Below are 21,785 nucleotides of genomic sequence, written 5' to 3' on the forward strand. Positions count from 1 at the left end.
TCTAAATCAGGCCCTGATCATTAATATCACCCCACCTGGTGTCCCAGGTCTAAATCAGTCCCTGATCATTAATACCACCCCACCTGGTGTCCCAGGTCTAAATCAGGCCCTGATTAGAGGAGAATCACCCACCTGGTGTCCCAGGTCTAAATCAGTCCCTGATCATTAATACCACCCCACCTGGTGTCCCAGGTCTAAATCAGGCCCTGATCATTAATATCACCTCACCTGGTGTCCCAGGTCTAAATCAGGCCCTGATCATTAATATCACCCCACCTGGTGTCCCAGGTCTAAATCAGTCCCTGATCATTAATACCACCCCACCTGGTGCCCCAGGTCTAAATCAGGCCCTGATCATGAATACCATCCCACCTGGTGTCCCAGGTCTAAATCAGGCCCGGATCATTAATATCACCCCACCTGGTGTCCCAGGTCTAAATCAGTCCCTGATCATTAATATCACCCACCTGGTGTCCCAGGTCTAAATCAGGCCCTGATCATTAATAACACCCCACCTGGTGTCCCAGGTCTAAATCAGGCCCTGATCATTAATATCACCCCACCTGGTGTCCCAGGTCTAAATCAGTCCCTGATCATTAATATCACCCCACCTGGTGTCCCAGGTCTAAATCAGTCCCTGATCATTAATACCACCCCACCTGGTGTCCCAGGTCTAAATCAGGCCCTGATCATTAATATCACCTCACCTGGTGTCCCAGGTCTAAATCAGTCCCTGATCATTAATATCACCCCACCTGGTGTCCCAGGTCTAAATAAGGCCCTGATCATTAATATCACCCCACCTGGTGTCCCAGGTCTAAATCAGGCCCTGATCATTAATATCACCCCACCTGGTGTCCCAGGTCTAAATCAGGCCCTGATTAGAGGATAATCACCCACCTGGTGTCCCAGGTCTAAATCAGGCCCTGATTAGAGGGGGAACAATAGGAAAAAAGCAGTTGAACTGGCTTCGAGGTCCAGATTTGAATTTGAGCGATATAGCCCATTCATACATAATAAATTGTTATTACAATGTTATACGTTGTTTATGCTGGATGATGTCAATAAAGAACTTGAGAACCCAGTTGTTTGTTACATGATTTTATTTCTTGATTTGATGTTTGTTTTTATTTTTAGTAAAGGGTTTATGGTGTAGTTTTCCTGCATATGTGAACTTGGACTCTTACTGTGCCCTGTCACTGTCCCTTTAAATACAGAGTGGACCTCTCTCTCTATTTCTCTCTCTCTCTCTCTCTGTCTATCTATCTTTCTATGCTCTCCCTCCCCTTTTCTCTCTGTTCCCTCTCAATTCAATTCAAAGGGCTTTCTCTCTCCCGTCTCTGCTCTCTACTACCTGTCTCTCCTGTCTGTTATCTCTCTCTCTCCCATGGGATTTTGCTGAAGTTCATGTAGATCGTAGCAACTTTTGATTGACGTCCCCGCAGTCCATTTGTAGCCAACTGTTCTGGCCAAAAGGCAATCAAGTTACCGGGGCGGAATTTCCGTTAGTATCCTAAAAAAAAAAAGACGTCAATGGGAGCCATTTGAATGATTGAACGCAACCCCGCTGTGTACGGGAAAGTTAGTCAACAGCATCCTATGGAAAATACAGATATTCAACAATATATCCAAGGTAGGGCTACTGCATCTATCATCATCAGTGTTTCATTATCAATGATTATTCGTGCTAAGAATAGATTTGTTTTTTTAATCAATCTCCATTGTCATCATCAATTGTTTAAACTGTCAACATGCGGTGCGAGAGGGTTTTCACTTATTGCTTTGCGTCAGCAATCATTCTTAAAAGTAGTAAACTGATCCGAGATGAGTAACAACTAGGATTTTTTTTTAAACTAAATCCCGTTATTGTAACGTGTCTGTTCTTGGTGTCATTAAACAGGTTGTCAATTGTTCCAATAGGTCGTTATCATTCCAATTAGACTGGTTTCCAATAGGTCGTTATCATTCCAATTAGACTGGTTTCCAATAGGTCGTTATCATTCCAATTAGACTGGTTTCCAATAGGTCGTTATCATTCCAATTAGACTGGTTTCCAATAGGTCGTTATCATTGAAACGTCACAATAAGTTGCAGAGTGTTCAATTTCCCAGCTGGGAGGCAAGGAGTGACACACAGCTCCGCTAAAACCATAGTTAACAAGATAACAACTGATCAGTCAAGGAGAGACACACAGCTCCGCTAAAACCATAGTTAAACAAGAGAATAACTGATCAGTCAAGGAGAGACACACAGCTCCGCTAAAACCATGGTTAAACAAGATAATAACTGATCAGTCAAGGAGAGACACACAGCTCCACTAAAACCATAGTTAACAAGATAATAACTGATCAGTCAAGGAGAGACACACAGCTCCGCTAAAACCATGGTTAAACAAGATAATAACTGATCAGTCAAGGAGAGACACACAGCTCCGCTAAAACCATGGTTAAACAAGATAATAACTGATCAGTCAATATGGATAGTTAACAAGATAATAACTGTTCAGTTAATATGGATAGTTAACTAATAACAGATCAGTCAATATGGCTAGTTAACAAGATAATAACAGATCAGTCAGTATGGCTAGTTAACAAGTATGGATAGTTAACAAGATAATAACAGATCAGTCAATATGGATAGTTAAACAAGATAATAACAGATCAGTTAATATGGATAGTTAAACAAGATAATAACAGATCAGTCAATATGGATAGTTAACAAGATAATAACAGATCAGTTAATATGGATAGTTAACAAGAGGAAACAGGTACAAAATTGTCTATATCCACAGTAAAACGAGTCCTATATCAACATAACCTGAAAGGCCGCTCAGCAAGGAAGAAGCCACTGCTCCAAAACCACTATAAAAAAGCCAGACTACGGTTTGCAACTGCACATGGGGACAAAGATTGTACTTTTTGGAGAAATGTCCTCTGGTCTGATTAAACAAAACTGTTTGGCCATAATGACCGTTTGGAGGAAAAAGGGGGAGGCTTGCAAGCCGAAGAACACCATCCCAACCGTGAAGCACGGGGGTGGCAGCATCATGTTGTGGGGGTGCTTTGCTGCAGGAGGGACTGGTGCGCTGTCTTCCAAATGGAGGAAAACTATGTGGATGTATTGAAGCAACATCTCAAGACATCGGTCAGGAAGTTAAAGCTTGGTCACAAATGGGTCTTCCAAATGGACAATGACCCCAAGCATACTTCCAAAGTTGTGGCAAAATGTCTTAAGGACAACAAAGTCAAGGTATTGGAGTGGCCATCACAAAGCCCTGACCTCGATCCCATAGAAAATTTGTGGGCAGAACTGAAAAAGCGTGTGCGAGCAAGGAGGCCTACAAACCTGACTCAGTTACACCAGCTCTGTCAGGAGGAATGGGCCAAAATTCATGCAACTGATTGTGAGAAGCTTGTGGAAGGCTACCCGAACCATTTGACCCAAATTAAACAATTTAAAGGAAATGCTGCCAAATACTAATTGAGTGCATGTAAACTTCTGACCCACTGGGAATGTGATGAAAGAAATAAAAGCTGAAATAAATCATTCTCTCTACTATTATTCTGACATTTCACGTTCTTAAAATAAAGTGGTGATCCCATCTGACCTAAGACCAGGGAATTTTTACCAGGATTAAATGTCAGGAATTGTGAATAAACTCAAATGTATTTGAGTTCAATTCTATTTGGCTAAGGTGTATGTAAACTTCCTTCTTCAACTATATGTATATATATATTTACCCACAAAAAATATGAGGGATTGGAATGCAGACAATTACATTGATGGAAGCGACAATCTATCTGCAATCCGACCCTAAAATAAAAAAATAAAAAAACCCATTTTTAAAAAATCCAATCATCTCGCCTACTAATGAAGATCTTAGCTGAGGTCTACGATTCCTCGGCAGAATGTGACTGATACTTGACCTTGTATAGCCTATAATGTTGATCATCCACAGAGCGGGTTGTCAAGGTGGACAGCGAGGTCACGGGGTCGCCTGCGACATCGACAGGTAAGTGACAGAAGAACCTGATTCTCCTTACCGCTTCTACCAGGCGACAAGGACATTATTCATTACCGCTATGACATTATTCATTACCGCTATGACATTATTCATTACCGCTATGACATTATTCATTACCGCTATGACATTATTCATTACCGCTATGACATTATTCATTACCGCTATGACATTATTCATTACCGCTATGACATTATTCATTACCGCTATGACATTATTCATTACCGCTACATTATTCATTACCGCTATGACATTATTCATTACCGCTATGACATTATTCATTACCACTTCTACCGCTATGACATTATTCATTACCGCTATGACATTATTCATTACCGCTTCTACCGCTATGACATTATTCATTACCGCTATGACATTATTCATTACCGCTTCTACCGCTATGACATTATTCATTACCGTTACATTATTCATTACCGCTACATTATTCATTACCGCTATGACATTATTCATTACCGCTATCAGGCGACAAGGACATTCTACTTGACATTATTGATGCAGTTCTGTTTACATGGTTTGCATGTTGTCAATAATGAAGAACCTGATTCTCCTTACCGCTACAGGCGACTTATTGATGCAGTTCTGTTTACATGTTGTCAATAATGCCTTTATATTTATCCTGTTAATACTGAAACCATTATAGATTTGAAAATTGTAAATCATTTTTATTCCAGCCCTGATAGAGAGCTATGCTGAGCCTGACGTCTATGAGATAGGGTAAGAGTGAATCTGTAAGGTAAGACTCTTGTGTTGTGTGAATCTGGTAGACTAGAACAGACCATGTTTACAGTTCACTGTTCCAGTCTAGGTATATAAAGGTTATATATATATATATATATACACTGCATTCGGAAAGCATTCAAACCCCTTGACTTTTTCCACATTTTGTTACGTTACAGCCTTATTATCATTATCCTTATCAATCTACACACAATACCCCATAATGACAAATTGCAAAAACAGGTTTTTATAAATGTTTGCAAATTTATAAAAAATACTTCTTTACATAAGTATTCAGACCCTTTGCTATGAGACTCGACATTGAGCTCAGGTGCATCCTGTTTCCATTGATCATCTTTAAGATGTTTCTACAACTTGATTGGAGTCCACCTGTGGTAAATTCAATTGATTGGACATGATTTGGAAAAGGCAAACACCTGTCTATATAAGGTCCCACAGTTGACTGCCCAGGTCGGAGCAAAAACCAGGCCATGAGGTCAAAGGAATTGTCCGTAGAGCTCCGAGACGGGATTGTATCGAATCACAGATCTGGGGAAGGGTACCAAAAAATGTCTGCAGCATTGAAGGTCCCCAAGAACACAGTGGCCTCCATCATTCTTAAATGGAGGAAGTTTGGAACCACCAAGACACTTCCGAGACCTGGCCGCCCGGCCAAACTGAAGTTGAGGTGACCAATAACCCAATGGTCACTCTGACAGAGCTCCAGAGTTCCTCTGTAAAGATGGGAGAAACTTCTTCCAGAAGGACAACCATCTCTGCAGCACTCCACCAATCAGGCCTTTATGGTAAAGTGGCCAGACAGAAGCCACTCCTCAGTAAAAGGCACATGCTAGCCTGCTTGGAGATTGCCAAAAGACACCTAAAGGAGTCAGACCATGAGAAACAAGATTATCTGGTCTGATGAAACCAAGATTGAACTCTTTGGCCTGAATGACAAGCTTCACGTCTGGAGGAAACCTGGCACCATCCCTACGGTGAAGCATGGTGGTGGCAGCATCATGCTGTGGGGATGTTTTTCAGCGGCAGGGACTGGGAGACTAGTCAGGATCGAGGCAAAGATAAACAGAGCAAAGTACAGAGAGATCCGTGATGAAAACCTGCTCCAGAGAACTCAGGACCTCAGACTGGGGCGAAGGTTCACCTTCCAACAGGACAACGACCATAAGCACACAGCCAAGGCAATGCAGAAGTGGCTTCAGGACAAGTCTCTGAATGTCCTTGAGTGGCCCAGCCAGAGCCCGGACTTGAACCCGATCTAACATCTCTAGAGACCTGAAAATAGCTGTGCAGCGACGCTCCCCATCCAACCTGACAGAGCTTGAGAGGATCTGCAGAGAAGAATGGGAGAAACTCCCCAAATACAGGTGTGCCAAGCTTGTAGCATCATACCCAAGAAGACTCGATTCTGTAATCGCTGCCAAAGGTGCTTCAACAAAGTACTGAGTAAAGGGTCTGAAGACTTTTATAAATGTGATATTTCATTTTTATTTAAAAAAAAAATACATTTTATAAAAATGTCTAAACCTGTTTGTGCTTTATTATTATGTGTAGATTGATGAGGGGGAAATAAAATGTAAAAAAATCCATTTTAGAATAAGGCTGTGACGTAACAAAATGTGGAAAAAGTAATGTGGTCTCGATACTTTCAGAATGCACTATATAGGATTATCTCACACCTCTCCTCTCTCTCTCTCTCATACTCTCTCACACCTTTCCCCTCTCTCTTTCTCTCACACCTCTCCCCTCTCCTCTCTCTCTTTCTCTCACACCTGTCCTCTCTCTCTTTCTCTCACACCTCTCCTCTCTCTCTCTCACACCTCTCCTCTCTCTCTTTCTCTCACACCTTTCCCCTCTTTCTCTCACACCTCTCCTCTCTCTCTTTCTCTCACACCTCTCCTCATTCTCTCACACCTCTCCTCTCTCTCTCTCTCATACTCTCTCACACCTTTCCCCTCTCTCTTTCTCTCACACCTCTCCCCTATCCTCTCTCTCTTTCTCTCACACCTCTCCTCTCTCTCTTTCTCTCACACCTCTCCTCTCTCTCTCTCACACCTCTCCTCTCTCTCTTTCTCTCACACCTTTCCCCTCTTTCTCTCACACCTCTCCTCTCTCTCTTTCTCTCACACCTCTCCTCATTCTCTCACACCTCTCCTCTCTCTCTCTCTCTCTCTCTCTCTCTCTCTCACACCTCTCCTCTTTCTCTCACACCTCTCCTCTCTCTCTTTCTCTCACACCTCTCCTCTCTCTCTCACACGTCCCCCTTCTCTCTCTCTCTCTTTACATTCTCACTCCCCCCCTCTGTAGTATTGAGGCGTCAGACCCGGGGGAGGAGTATGTGATGTCATACAACCTAAGAGGGCTGGCCCTCATCTTCAACCAGGAATACTTCTCGCCAGAGCTCCGCCTCCCTCATCGCCATGGTACCAAAGCTGACAAGAACAACCTCTTGCGACGGTACACACACAGAGTCACACAAAAGGACGAACAGACAGACAGATTCACACAGACAGATGGACGGACGCACCCACACACACATTTGTCTGTTGTGTTTCTGTCTTTAACGTGTGTGTGTGTGTGTGTGTGTGTGTGTTTTTCCAGACTAGAGGAGCTAAGTTTTGCTGTGAGGCCATATGACAACCTGACCAGACAGGAGGTCCTGGCTGTCATAAACGATGGTAAACCACAACAAAAACATTTTGATCTGGATTTAATGATGTGAAAGTACTGTCCCCAGAGGACAGAGGACAGAGTAATGAAAATACTGTCCCCAGAGGACAGAGGACAGAGGACAGGGGTAATGAAAGTACTGTCCCCAGAGGACAGAGGACAGAGGACAGGGGTAATGAAAATACTGTCCCCAGAGGACAGAGGTAATGAAAGTACTGTCCCCAGAGGACAGAGGACAGAGGTAATGAAAGTACTGTCCCCAGAGGACAGGGGTAATGAAAATACTGTCCCCAGAGGACAGAGGACAGGGGTAATGAAAATACTGTCCCCAGAGGACAGAGGTAATGAAAGTACTGTCCCCAGAGGACAGAGGACAGAGGTAATGAAAGTACTGTCCTCAGAGGACAGGGGTAATGAAAATACTGTCCCCAGAGGACAGAGGACAGGGGTAATGAAAATACTGTCCCCAGAGGACAGAGGTAATGAAAGGACTGTCCCCAGAGGACAGGGGTAATGAAAATACTGTCCCCAGAGGACAGAGGACAGGGGTAATGAAAATACTGTCCCCAGAGGACAGAGGTAATGAAAGGACTGTCCCCAGAGGACAGGGGTAATGAAAATACTGTCCCCAGAGGACAGAGGACAGGGGTAATGAAAATACTGTCCCCAGAGGACAGAGGACAGGGGTAATGAAAATACTGTCCCCAGAGGACAGAGGTAATGAAAGGACTGTCCCCAGAGGACAGGGGTAATGAAAGTACTGTCCCCAGAGGACAGGGGTAATGAAACTACTGTCCCCAGAGGACAGGGGTAATGAAACTACTGTCCCCAGAGGACAGAGGACAGGGGTAATGAAAGTACTGTCCCCAGAGGACAGAGGACAGGGGTAATGAAAGTACTGTCCCCAGAGGACAGAGGACAGGGGTAATGAAAGTACTGTCCCCAGAGGACAGGGGTAATGAAAGTACTGTCCCCAGAGGACAGAGGACAGGGGTAATGAAAGTACTGTCCCCAGAGGACAGAGGACAGGGGTAATGAAAGTACTGTCCCCAGAGGACAGAGGACAGGGGTAATGAAAGTACTGTCCCCAGAGGACAGAGGACAGGGGTAATGAAAGTACTGTCCCCAGAGGACAGAGGACAGGGGTAATGAAAGTACTGTCCCCAGAGGACAGAGGACAGGGGTAATGAAAGGACTGTCCCCAGAGGACAGAGGACAGGGGTAATGAAAGGACAGGGGTAATGAAAGGACTGTCCCCAGAGGACAGGGGTAATGAAAGTACTGTCCCCAGAGGACAGAGGTAATGAAAGTACTGTCCCCAGAGGAAAGAGGACAGGGGTAATGAAAGTACTGTCCCCAGAGGACAGAGGACAGGGGTAATGAAAATACTGTCCCCAGAGGACAGAGGACAGGGGTAATGAAAATACTGTCCCCAGAGGACAGAGGACAGGGGTAATGAAAATACTGTCCCCAGAGGACAGAGGTAATGAAAGGACTGTCCCCAGAGGACAGGGGTAATGAAAATACTGTCCCCAGAGGACAGAGGACAGGGGTAATGAAAATACTGTCCCCAGAGGACAGAGGACAGGGGTAATGAAAATACTGTCCCCAGAGGACAGAGGTAATGAAAGGACTGTCCCCAGAGGACAGGGGTAATGAAAGTACTGTCCCCAGAGGACAGGGGTAATGAAACTACTGTCCCCAGAGGACAGGGGTAATGAAACTACTGTCCCCAGAGGACAGAGGACAGGGGTAATGAAAGTACTGTCCCCAGAGGACAGAGGACAGGGGTAATGAAAGTACTGTCCCCAGAGGACAGAGGACAGGGGTAATGAAAGTACTGTCCCCAGAGGACAGGGGTAATGAAAGTACTGTCCCCAGAGGACAGAGGACAGGGGTAATGAAAGTACTGTCCCCAGAGGACAGAGGACAGGGGTAATGAAAGTACTGTCCCCAGAGGACAGAGGACAGGGGTAATGAAAGTACTGTCCCCAGGGGACAGAGGACAGGGGTAATGAAAGTACTGTCCCCAGAGGACAGAGGACAGGGGTAATGAAAGTACTGTCCCCAGAGGACAGAGGACAGGGGTAATGAAAGGACTGTCCCCAGAGGACAGGGGTAATGAAAGGACAGGGGTAATGAAAGGACTGTCCCCAGAGGACAGAGGACAGGGGTAATGAAAGTACTGTCCCCAGAGGACAGAGGTAATGAAAGTACTGTCCCCAGAGGAAAGAGGACAGGGGTAATGAAAGTACTGTCCCCAGAGGACAGAGGACAGGGGTAATGAAAGTACTGTCCCCAGAGGACAGAGGACAGGGGTAATGAAAGGACTGTCCCCAGAGGACAGAGGACAGGGGTAATGAAAGGACAGGGGTAATGAAAGGACTGTCCCCAGAGGACAGAGGACAGGGGTAATGAAAGGACAGGGGTAATGAAAGGACAGGGGTAATGAAAGGACAGGGGTAATGAAAGGACAGGGGTAATGAAAGTACTGTCCCCAGAGGACAGAGGACAGGGGTAATGAAAGGACAGGGGTAATGAAAGGACAGGGGTAATGAAAGGACAGGGGTAATGAAAGGACAGGGGTAATGAAAGGACAGGGGTAATGAAAGTACTGTCCCCAGAGGACAGGGGTAATGAAAGGACAGGGGTAATGAAAGGACAGGGGTAATGAAAGTACTGTCCCCAGAGGACAGGGGTAATGAAAGGACAGGGGTAATGAAAGGACAGGGGTAATGAAAGTACTGTCCCCAGAGGACAGAGTACAGGGGTAATGAAAGTACTGTCCCCAGAGGACAGGGGTAATGAAAGTACTGTCCCCAGAGGACAGGGGTAATGAAAGTACTGTCCCCAGAGGACAGAGGACAGAGGTAATGAAAGTACTGTCCCCAGAGGACAGGGGTAATGAAAGGACTGTCCCCAGAGGACAGAGGACAGGGGTAATGAAAGGACAGGGGTAATGAAAGGACAGGGGTAATGAAAGGACAGGGGTAATGAAAGTACTGTCCCCAGAGGACAGAGGACAGGGGTAATGAAAGGACAGGGGTAATGAAAGGACAGGGGTAATGAAAGGACAGGGGTAATGAAAGGACAGGGGTAATGAAAGTACTGTCCCCAGAGGACAGGGGTAATGAAAGGACAGGGGTAATGAAAGGACAGGGGTAATGAAAGTACTGTCCCCAGAGGACAGGGGTAATGAATGGACAGGGGTAATGAAAGGACAGGGGTAATGAAAGTCCTGTCCCCAGAGGACAGGGGTAATGAAAGGACAGGGGTAATGAAAGGACAGGGGTAATGAAAGTACTGTCCCCAGAGGACAGAGTACAGGGGTAATGAAAGTACTGTCCCCAGAGGACAGGGGTAATGAAAGTACTGTCCCCAGAGGACAGGGGTAATGAAAGTACTGTCCCCAGAGGACAGAGTACAGGGGTAATGAAAGTACTGTCCCCAGAGGACAGAGGACAGAGGTAATGAAAGTACTGTCCCCAGAGGACAGGGTAATGAAAGTACTGTCCCCAGAGGACAGAGGACAGGGGTAATGAAAGTACTGTCCCCAGAGGACAGAGTAATGAAAGTACTGTCCCCAGAGGACAGAGAACAGGGGTAATGAAAGTACTGTCCCCAGAGGACAGGGGTAATGAAAGTACTGTCCTCAGAGGACAGAGGACAGGGGTAATGAAAGTACTGTCCCCAGAGGACAGAGTAATGAAAGTACTGTCCCCAGAGGACAGAGTAACGAAAGTACTGTCCCCAGAGGACAGAGGACAGGGGTAATGAAAGTACTGTCCCCAGAGGACAGAGTACAGGGGTAATGAAAGTACTGTCCCCAGAGGACAGGGTAATGAAAGTACTGTCCCCAGAGGACAGGGTAATGTGTAGAATAAATTCAGTCTGTACTTTTCTCTCTCCACACACACACACACACACACACTCTCTCTCTCTCCAGCTGTGAACTGGAGCCATACGGAGGCAGATTGTTTCCTGTGTGTGTTTCTGAGCCACGGGGAGAATGAGTGCGTGTTCGCTAGAGACGGCAAACTCTCCATCCGAGACTTGACACACACCTTCAAAGGAGACCGCTGTCCTAGTCTGGTGGGCAAGCCCAAGATCTTCATCTTCCAGGTAGGAGTGTGTGTGTGTGTGTGTGTGTGTGTGGTGGGTAAACATGTTTGTGTGTTTCAGGCGTGTAGATATGCTAACCCAGTGTGTTTAGTGCAGCAGCTACTCTACCTGGGGTTCATTAACATGTAGCAGCTACTCTACCTGGGGTCCATTAACATGTAGCAGCTACTCTTCCTGGGGTTCATTAACATGTAGCAGCTACTCTACCTGGGGTCCATTAACATGTAGCAGCTACTCTTCCTGGGGTTCATTAACTACTGAACATATAGCAGCTACTCTACCTGGGGTTCATTAACATGTAGCAGCTACTCTTCCTGGGGTCCATTAACATGTAGCAGCTACTCTTCCTGGGGTTCATTAACATGTAGCAGCTACTCTACCTGGGGTTCATTAACTACTGAACATGTAGCAGCTACTCTACCTGGGGTCCATTAACTACTGAACATGTAGCAGCTACTCTACCTGGGGTTCATTAACTACTGAACATGTAGCAGCTACTCTACCTGGGGTCCATTAACATGTAGCAGCTACTCTACCTGGGGTCCATTAACTACTGAACATGTAACAGCTACTCTTCCTGGGGTCCATTAACTACTGAACATGTAGCAGCTACTCTACCTGGGGTCCATTAACATGTAGAAGCTACTCTACCTGGGGTCCATTAACATGTAGCAGCTACTCTACCTGGGGTCCATTAACTACTGAACATGTAGCAGCTACTCTACCTGGGGCTATTAACATGTAGAAGCTACTCTACCTGGGGTCCATTAACATGTAGCAGCTACTCTTCCTGGGGTCCATTAACACGTAGCAGCTACTCTACCTGGGGTCCATTAACATGTAGCAGCTACTCTACCTGGGGTCCATTAACATGTAGCAGCTACTCTTCCTGGGGTCCATTAACATGTAGCAGCTACTCTTCCTGGGGTCCATTAACATGTAGCAGCTACTCTACCTGGGGTCCATTAACATGTAGCAGCTACTCTACCTGGGGTCCATTAACATGTAGCAGCTACTCTACCTGGGGTCCATTAACATGTAGCAGCTACTCTTCCTGGGGTCCATTAACATGTAGCAGCTACTCTACCTGGGGTCCATTAACTACTGAACATGTAGCAGCTACTCTACCTGGGGTTCATTAACTACTGAACATGTAGCAGCTACTCTACCTGGGGTCCATTAACATGTAGCAGCTACTCTACCTGGGGTCCATTAACTACTGAACATGTAGCAGCTACTCTACCTGGGGTCCATTAACTACTGAACATGTAGCAGCTACTCTACCTGGGGTCCATTAACTACTGAACATGTAGCAGCTACTCTACCTGGGGTCCATTAACATGTAGCAGCTACTCTACCTGGGGTCCATTAACATGTAGCAGCTACTCTACCTGGGGTCCATTAACATGTAGCAGCTACTCTTCCTGGGGTCCATTAACATGTAGAAGCTACTCTACCTGGGGTCCATTAACTACTGAACATGTAGCAGCTACTCTACCTGGGGTCCATTAACTACTGAACATGTAGCAGCTACTCTACCTGGGGTCCATTAACTACTGAACATATAGCAGCTACTCTACCTGGGGTCCATTAACATGTAGCAGCTACTCTTCCTGGGGTTCATTAACTACTGAACATATAGCAGCTACTCTACCTGGGGTTCATTAACATGTAGCAGCTACTCTTCCTGGGGTCCATTAACATGTAGCAGCTACTCTACCTGGGGTCCATTAACATGTAGCAGCTACTCTACCTGGGGTCCATTAACTACTGAACATGTAGCAGCTACTCTACCTGGGGTCCATTAACATGTAGCAGCTACTCTACCTGGGGTCCATTAACATGTAGCAGCTACTCTTCCTGGGGTCCATTAACTACTGAACATGACAAAGTACAGAACAACATAAAATAAACATTGAATTCAAAATAAAAAATGTAATATTAGTTATACACCAGTCAAAAGTTTTAGAACACCTACTCATTCCAGGGTTTTAGAACACCTACTCATTCCAGGGTTCTAGAACACCTACTCATTCCAGGGTTCTAGAACACCTACTCATTCCAGGGTTCTAGAACACCTACTCATTCCAGGGTTCTAGAACACCTACTCATTCCAGGGTTTTTCTTTATTATTACTATTTTCTACATTGTAGAATAATAGTGAAGACATCAAAACTATAAAATAACACAAATGGAATCATGTAGTAACCAAAAAAATTGTAAAACAAATCAAAATATATTTTAGATTTTAGATTCTTGAAGGCAGCCACCCTTTACCTTGATGACAGCTTTGCACACTCTTTGCATTCTCTCAACCAGCATCATGAGGTAGTCACCTGGAATGCATTTCAATGAACAGGTGTGCCGCTTTTAAAGTTGTGGAATTTCAAATCAAATGTTATTTGTCACATGCGCCGACAATAAAATGTTTAGTTACAAGCCCTTAACCAAAAATGCAGTTTTAAGAAAATACCTAAAAAAGAAAGATAGGAATACCGGTACAGAGTCAATGTGGAGGCTATATACAGGGGGTACTGGTACAGAGTCAATGTGGAGGCTATATACAGGGTATTACGGTACAGAGTCAATGTGGAGGTTATATACAAGGGGTACTGGTACAGAGTCAATGTGGAGGCTATATACAGGGGGTACTGGTACAGAGTCAATGTGGAGGCTATATACAGGGGGTACTGGTACAGAGTCAATGTGGAGGCTATATACAGGGTATTACGGTACAGAGTCAATGTGGAGGTTATATACAGGGGGTACTGGTACAGAGTCAATGTGGAGGCTATATACAGGGGGTACCGGTACAGAGTCAATGTGGAGACTATATACAGGGGGTACTGGTACAGAGTCAATGTGGAGGCTATATACAAGGGGTACTGGTACAGAGTCAATGTGGAGGCTATATACAGGGGGTACTGGTACAGAGTCAATGTGGAGGCTATATACAGGGTATTACGGTACAGAGTCAATGTGGAGGCTATATACAGGGTATTACGGTACAGAGTCAATGTGGAGGCTATATACAGGGTATTACGGTACAGAGTCAATGTGGAGGCTATATACAGGGTATTACGGTACAGAGTCAATGTGGAGGCTATATACAGGGGGTTACCGGTACAGAGTCAATGTGGAGGCTATATACAGGGTGTTACGGTACAGAGTCAAAGTGGAGGCTATATACAGGGGGTACCGGTACAGAGTCAATGTGGAGGCTATATACAGGGGGTACCGGTATAGAGTCAATGTGGAGGCTATATACAGGGGGTACCGGTATAGAGTCAATGTGGAGGCTATATACAGGGGGTACCAGTACAGAGTCAATGTGGAGTCTATACCTCTGGTAACAGATCATTCCATGATGACATCATAGTGGTGTTTCTGATGGGGTTTGTGTTCAGTGTATTATAGTGGTGTTTCTGATGGGGTTTGTGTTCAGTGTATTATAGTGGTGTTTCTGATGGGGTTTGTGTTCAGTGTATTATAGTGGTGTTTCTGATTGGGTTTGTGTGTCTGTTTCAAGTGGATGCTAATAGATTATACAAGTGGTTAGGCATTTTTAACACACAAATCCAGTAGTTAATTTCTCTTCAACCCTCAGCCATGAAAGACGGTGTTAGTTCTCTGTGTGCAGTTCAGGACAAGCCGTGCTGCTCTTGTTCTGAGCTGCAGCTTTGATAGGTCTTTCTTTGCTGCACATGACCACATTACCAGACAGTAATTAATACGGGGGACAAGACCAGAGCCCGAACAACCAGTACAGTGGATCTTCGTGTCAAAAACAAAGATAATATATTTTTTATTTTTATAACAGACATACCTCTCTCCCCCCCCAATCTTCACAACAACTCTGTCAATAGGACTTGACCTTGATAACTGACCCTCTGATGTTACTCCTTGGGAGTTCAGCTTCTTCGACTTGTTCAAGTGGTCACACCCCCCTTTATGTACAACACCAGCTGAGGTTTAGGTCTTAGAGAATGTTTTGAACCAAATACAATTATGTATTTGTGTTAGGTTTATATACCTGTAGGTGGACTGTGAGGTTCATGCTAACTAGCTGGTTTATATACCTGTAGGTGGACTGTGAGGTTCATGCTAACTAGCTGGTTTATATACCTGTAGGTGGACTGTGAGGTTCATGCTAACTAGCTGGTTTATATACCTGTAGGTGGACTGTGAGGTTCATGCTAACTAGCTGGTTTATATACCTGTAGGTGGACTGTGAGGTTCATGCTAACTAGCTGGTTTATATACCTGTAGGTGGACTGTGAGGTTCATGCTAACTAGCTGGTTTATATACCTGTAGGTGGACTGTGAGGTTCATGCTAACTAGCTGGTTTATATACCTGTAGGTGGACTGTGAGGTTCATGCTAACTAGCTGGTTTATATACCTGTAGGTGGACTGTGAGGTTCATGCTAACTAGCTGGTTTATATACCTGTAGGTGGACTGTGAGGTTCATGCTAACTAGCTGGTTTATATACCTGTAGGTGGACTGTGAGGTTCATGCTAACTAGCTGGTTTATATACCTGTAGGTGGACTGTGAGGTTCATGCTAACTAGCTGGTTTATATACCTGTAGGTGGACTGTGAGGTTCATGCTAACTAGCTGGTTTATATACCTGTAGGTGGACTGTGAGGTTCATGCTAACCAGCCGGTTTATATACCTGTAGGTGGACTGTGAGGTTCATGCTAACCAGCCGGTTTATATACCTGTAGGTGGACAGTGAGGTTCATGCTAACCAGCCGGTTTATATACCTGTAGGTGGACTGTGAGGTTCATGCTAACCAGCCGGTTTATATACCTGTAGGTGGACTGTGAGGTTCATGCTAACCAGCTGGTTTATATACCTGTAGGTGGACTGTGAGGTTCATGCTAACTAGCTGGTTTATATACCTGTAGGTGGACTGTGAGGTTCATGCTAACTAGCTGGTTTATATACCTGTAGGTGGACTGTGAGGTTCATGCTAACTAGCTGGTTTATATACCTGTAGGTGGACTGTGAGGTTCATGCTAACTAGCTGGTTTATATACCTGTAGGTGGACTGTGAGGTTCATGCTAACTAGCTGGTTTATATACCTGTAGGTGGACTGTGAGGTTCATGCTAACCAGCCGGTTTATATACCTGTAGGTGGACTGTGAGGTTCATGCTAACCAGCCGGTTTATATACCTGTAGGTGGACAGTGAGGTTCATGCTAACCAGCCGGTTTATATACCTGTAGGTGGACTGTGAGGTTCATGCTAACCAGCCGGTTTATATACCTGTAGGTGGACTGTGAGGTTCATGCTAACCAGCTGGTTTATATACCTGTAGGTGGACTGTGAGGTTCATGCTAACCAGCTGGTTGTGTCTGTCCACTAGGCGTGTCGTGGGGATAAACATGACGAGCCAGTCAGTCCTATAGTAGACGTGGTGGACTGTGAGGTTCATGCTAACCAGCTGGTTTATATACCTGTAGGTGGACTGTGAGGTTCATGCTAACCAGCTGGTTGTGTCTGTCCACTAGGCGTGTCGTGGGGATAAACATGACGAGCCAGTCAGTCCTATAGTAGACGTGGTGGACTGTGAGGTTCATGCTAACCAGCTGGTTGTGGACGCTGGGACGGTACACACACTTCCTGCTGGAGCGGACTTCCTGATGTGCTACTCTGTGGCCGAGGGTGAGATCGATCAAGCCACACACACCATCATCACACTATCCATTCAATAGGTACGACTCTCACATTGACCTTCCATTCTCTTCCTTTCAACATTGTTCCCTTCTCCCATTCTGTCTGTCTCTCTGTCTCCATCTCTCTGTCTCTCACTCTCTGCCTGTCTCCATCTCTCTCTATCTCTCTGTCTGTGTCTCACTCTCTGTCTCTCTCTCGGTCTCCATCTCTCTCTCTCTCTGTCTCTCTGTCTCTCTCTCTCTCTCTCTGTCTCTGTCTCTCTCTGTGTCTGTCTCCATCTCTCCGTCTTTCTCTCTCTGTGTCTGTCTCCATCTCTCTCTCTCTGTCTGTGTCTCTCTCTGTCTCCATCTCTCTGTGTGTGTCTCTCTCCATCTCTCTGTGTGTGTCTCTCTCCATCTCTCTGTGTGTGTCTCTCTGTCTGTCTCTCTGTCTCCATCTCTCCGTCTGTCTCTCTCTGTGTCTCTCTGTGTGTAGGTTATTTCTCCCACAGAGAGACGGTGAATGGGTCGTGGTACATCCAGGACCTATGTGAAGTGCTCCAGGAGTACGGAACGCGGCTGGAGATCACAGAGATGATGACGCTAGTTAACCGCCGGGTGTCGCTGCGACGCGTAGAGAACTGTGCCGACCGCAACGCCATCGGGAAGAAACAGGTAGACACACACACAGGAAGTAGACACACACAAACACAGGAAGTAGACACACACACACAGGAAGTAGACACACACACACACACACACACAGGAAGTACACACACACACAAGAAGTAGACACACACACAGGAAGTAGACATACACACACACACAGGAAGTAGACCCACACACAGGAAGTAGACACACACACGCACAGGAAATACTCATGACATTTTGCCTCACGCTAATTAACCGTTAATTAACATTTTAAAAAACGTTTCGCATCTCAAGGCCATTAGGACCTGATGGAGGGACAATAGAGCCCTGAGTACCAGGTCATTGGGACATGATGGTCGTTAGAGCCCTGAGTACCAGGTCATTAGGACCAGTCAGACAGGCAACACACACTCAGTCAGACAGGCAACACACACACAGTCAGACAGGCAACACACACACAGTCAGACAGGCAACACACACACAGTCAGACAGGCAACACACACACACACACAGTCAGACTGGCAACACACTCACACACACAGTCAGACAGGCAACACACACACAGTCAGACAGGCAACACACACACTTTGTCACTCACTCATTTATTCATTAATCTCTCTCTCCCAAACTCATCCTGTCCCAGGTCCCCTGCTATACCTCTATGCTCACAAAGAAACTTTACTTCAGATCCAAGAAGCTCTGAGACAAGATGGCAACTTTACTTCAGATCCAAGAAGCTCTGAGACAAGATGGCAACTTTACTTCAGATCCAAGAAGCTCTGAGACAAGATGGCAACTTTACTTCAGATCCAAGAAGCTCTGAGACAAGATGGCAACTTTACTTTACTTTTACTTTACTGAGGCAAGACATTCTACATTATCTACTCCCGGGACAAGACATTCTACTCTACAGAATCAAGACACTGAACAAAGATATTCTGAGACACTAAAAAACAAAATATATTTTTACAAGATCAAGATACTGCAAGGTAAAAATCTGTCTTTCTGCCCCTGAACAAGGCACTTGGTTCAGAATGACAGATTTGTACCTTGTCAGCTCGGGGATTCGATCTTGCAACCTTTCGGTTACTAGTCCAACGCTCTAACCACTAGGCTACCTGACAACCCAATAGGTCAACATTCCATTCAAACAATGGAGCCAATCCACAGCCATACACTGGCTGACCTCAGTCTAATCAAAGCCTATCAGACGAAAGCACACTGTTCCCCGGTAGGCTGTCATTGTAAATAGGAATTTGTTCTTAACTGACTTGACTAGGTAAATAAAGGTTTTAAAAAAATGGCATTTAATTTGAGAATTTTATGGAATAATTTCGCTAAAACTGTCTGGTTAACATTCTTCAAATTAATTGTTATAACAATATCACAGCACTGGCAAACTGGTTGACCAACTGACCAAAATGGCTGACATTTATCCCATTCTAGTATTCTAATTCTATTTTCACAATACTGCACCAGAATCAAGAAGCACTGAGGCAAGATACTCTACTGAACCAAGATACTCCACTGAACCAAGATATTATACTGAATCAAGATACTCCACTGAAACAAACTACTCTACTGCAAGGGTGTCAAACTTATTCCATGAAAGGCTGGTCTGCTGGTTTTTGCTTTTTTTCCTTTCAATTTGTGTCCAGTTAAGACCTAGACAACCAGGTGAGGTGAGTTCCTAACTAATCAATTAAGACCTAGACAACCAGGTGAGGTGAGTTCCTAACTAATCAATTAAGACCTAGACAACCAGGTGAGGTGAGTTCCTAACTAATCAATTAAGACCTAGACAACCAGGTGAGGGGAGTTCCTAACTAATCAATTAAGACCTAGACAACCAGGTGAGGGGAGTTCCTAAAGTATCAATTAAGAACTAGACAACCAGGTGTGGGGGAGTTCCTAACTAATCAATTAAGACCTAGACAACCAGGTGAGGGGAGGCCCTTACTGAGACCTAGACAACCAGGTGAGGGGAGTTCCTTACTGAGACCTTGACAACCAGGTGAGAGGAGTTCCTAACTAATCAATTAAAACCTAGACAACCAGGTGAGAGGAGTTCCTTACTGAGACGCAGACAACCAGGTGAGGGGAGTTCCTTACTGAGACCTAGACAACCAGGTGAGGGGAGTTCCTTACTGAGACCTTGACAACCAGGTGAGAGGAGTTCCTAACTAATCAATGAAAACCTAGACAACCAGGTGAGAGGAGTTCCTAACTAACCAGTGACCTTAATTTGTCAATCAAGTATAAGGGAGGAGCAAAAACCCCGCAGACACTCGACTCTCTGTGGAATGAGTTTGACACGTGCTCTCCTGAACCAAGATACTCTACTGAACCAAGAAACTCTCCTGAACCTAGATACTCTCCTGAACCTAGATGCTCTACTGAATCAAGATACTCTACTGAACCTAGATACTCTCCTGAACCAAGATACTCTCCTGAACCAAGATACTCTCCTGAACCTAGATACTCTCCTGAACCTAGATGCTCTACTGAATCAAGATGCTCTCCTGAATCAAGATACTCTCCTGAACCAAGATACTCTCCTGAACCAAGATACTCTCCTGAACCAAGATACTCTCCTGAACCTAGATACTCTACTGAATCAAGATGCTCTCCTGAATCAAGATGCTCTCCTGAATCAAGATACTCTACTGAACCAAGAAACTACTGAATCAAGATGTTCTCCTGAATCAAGATACTCTACTGAACCAAGAAACTACTGAATCAAGATATTCTACTGAACCAACAAACTACTGAACCAAGATACTCTCCTGAACCTAGATACTCTACTGAATCAAGATGCTCTCCTGAATCAAGATACTTTACTGAACCTAGAAACTACTGAATCAAGATACTCTACTGAACCAATAAACTACTGAATCAAGATACTCTCCTGAACCAAGAAACTACTGAATCAATATACTCTCCTGAACCTAGATACTCTACTGAATCAAGATACTCTACTGAACCAAGAAACTACTGAATCAATATACTCTCCTGAACCTAGATACTCTCCTGAACCTAGATACTCTCCTGAATCAAGATACTCTCCTGAACCTAGATACTCTACTGAATCAAGATACTCTACTGAACCAAGATACTCTCCTGAACCTAGATACTCTCCTGAACCTATATACTCTACTGAATCAAGATGCTCTCCTGAATCAAGATACTTTACTGAACCTAGAAACTACTGAATCAACATACTCTCCTGAACCTAGATACTCTCCTGAACCTAGATACTCTACTGAATCAAGATACTCTACTGAACCAAGATACTCTCCTGAACCTAGATACTCTCCTGAACCTATATACTCTACTGAATCAAGATGCTCTCCTGAATCAAGATACTTTACTGAACCTAGAAACTACTGAATCAAGATACTACTGAATCAAGATACTCTCCTGAATCAAGTTGCTCTCCTGAATCAAGTTGCTCTCCTGAATCAAGATACTCTACTGAACCAAGAAACTACTGAACCAAGATACTCTCCTGAACCTAGATACTCTACTGAATCAAGATACTTTACTGAACCAAGAAACTACTGAATCAAGATACTCTCCTGAATCAAGATACTCTACTGAATCAAGATACTCTACTGAATCAAGATACTCTTCTGAATCAAGATACTCTTCTGAATCAAGATACTCTCCTGAATCAAGATACTCTACTGAACCAAGACACTCTACTGAACCAAGACACTCTACTGAACCAAGACACTCTACTGAACCAAGACACTCTACTGAACCAAGAGACTCTACTGAACCAAGAGACTCTACAACAGATTGACAATACTATACCAGATTCCATATACACTGAACCCAATGTACAGTAACTCCACCACCACTACAGCAGTGCTTTCAGAAAGTATCCACTTAAACAAGT

At 44.7% G+C, this 21,785-nt stretch overlaps 1 protein-coding gene across 1 annotated transcript; it reads left to right on the top strand.

Annotated features, from left to right (window-relative positions):
- Positions 1 to 1,506: 1,506 nt before the first annotated feature.
- Positions 1,507 to 18,941, top strand: LOC110513604 (caspase-6). The gene is made up of 9 exons (XM_036973674.1): positions 1,507 to 1,633; positions 3,959 to 4,012; positions 4,714 to 4,756; positions 7,085 to 7,234; positions 7,379 to 7,455; positions 11,394 to 11,569; positions 17,090 to 17,243; positions 17,730 to 17,908; positions 18,528 to 18,941. Exons 1-9 carry the CDS (start codon positions 1,549 to 1,551, stop codon positions 18,585 to 18,587), a joined length of 978 nt encoding a protein of 325 aa, XP_036829569.1. The 5' UTR covers positions 1,507 to 1,548; the 3' UTR covers positions 18,588 to 18,941.
- The last annotated feature ends 2,844 nt before the right edge of the window (positions 18,942 to 21,785 follow it).

This window comes from Oncorhynchus mykiss, unplaced genomic scaffold (assembly GCF_013265735.2).
Source record: "Oncorhynchus mykiss isolate Arlee unplaced genomic scaffold, USDA_OmykA_1.1 un_scaffold_289, whole genome shotgun sequence".
Lineage (NCBI taxonomy): Eukaryota > Metazoa > Chordata > Actinopteri > Salmoniformes > Salmonidae > Oncorhynchus > Oncorhynchus mykiss.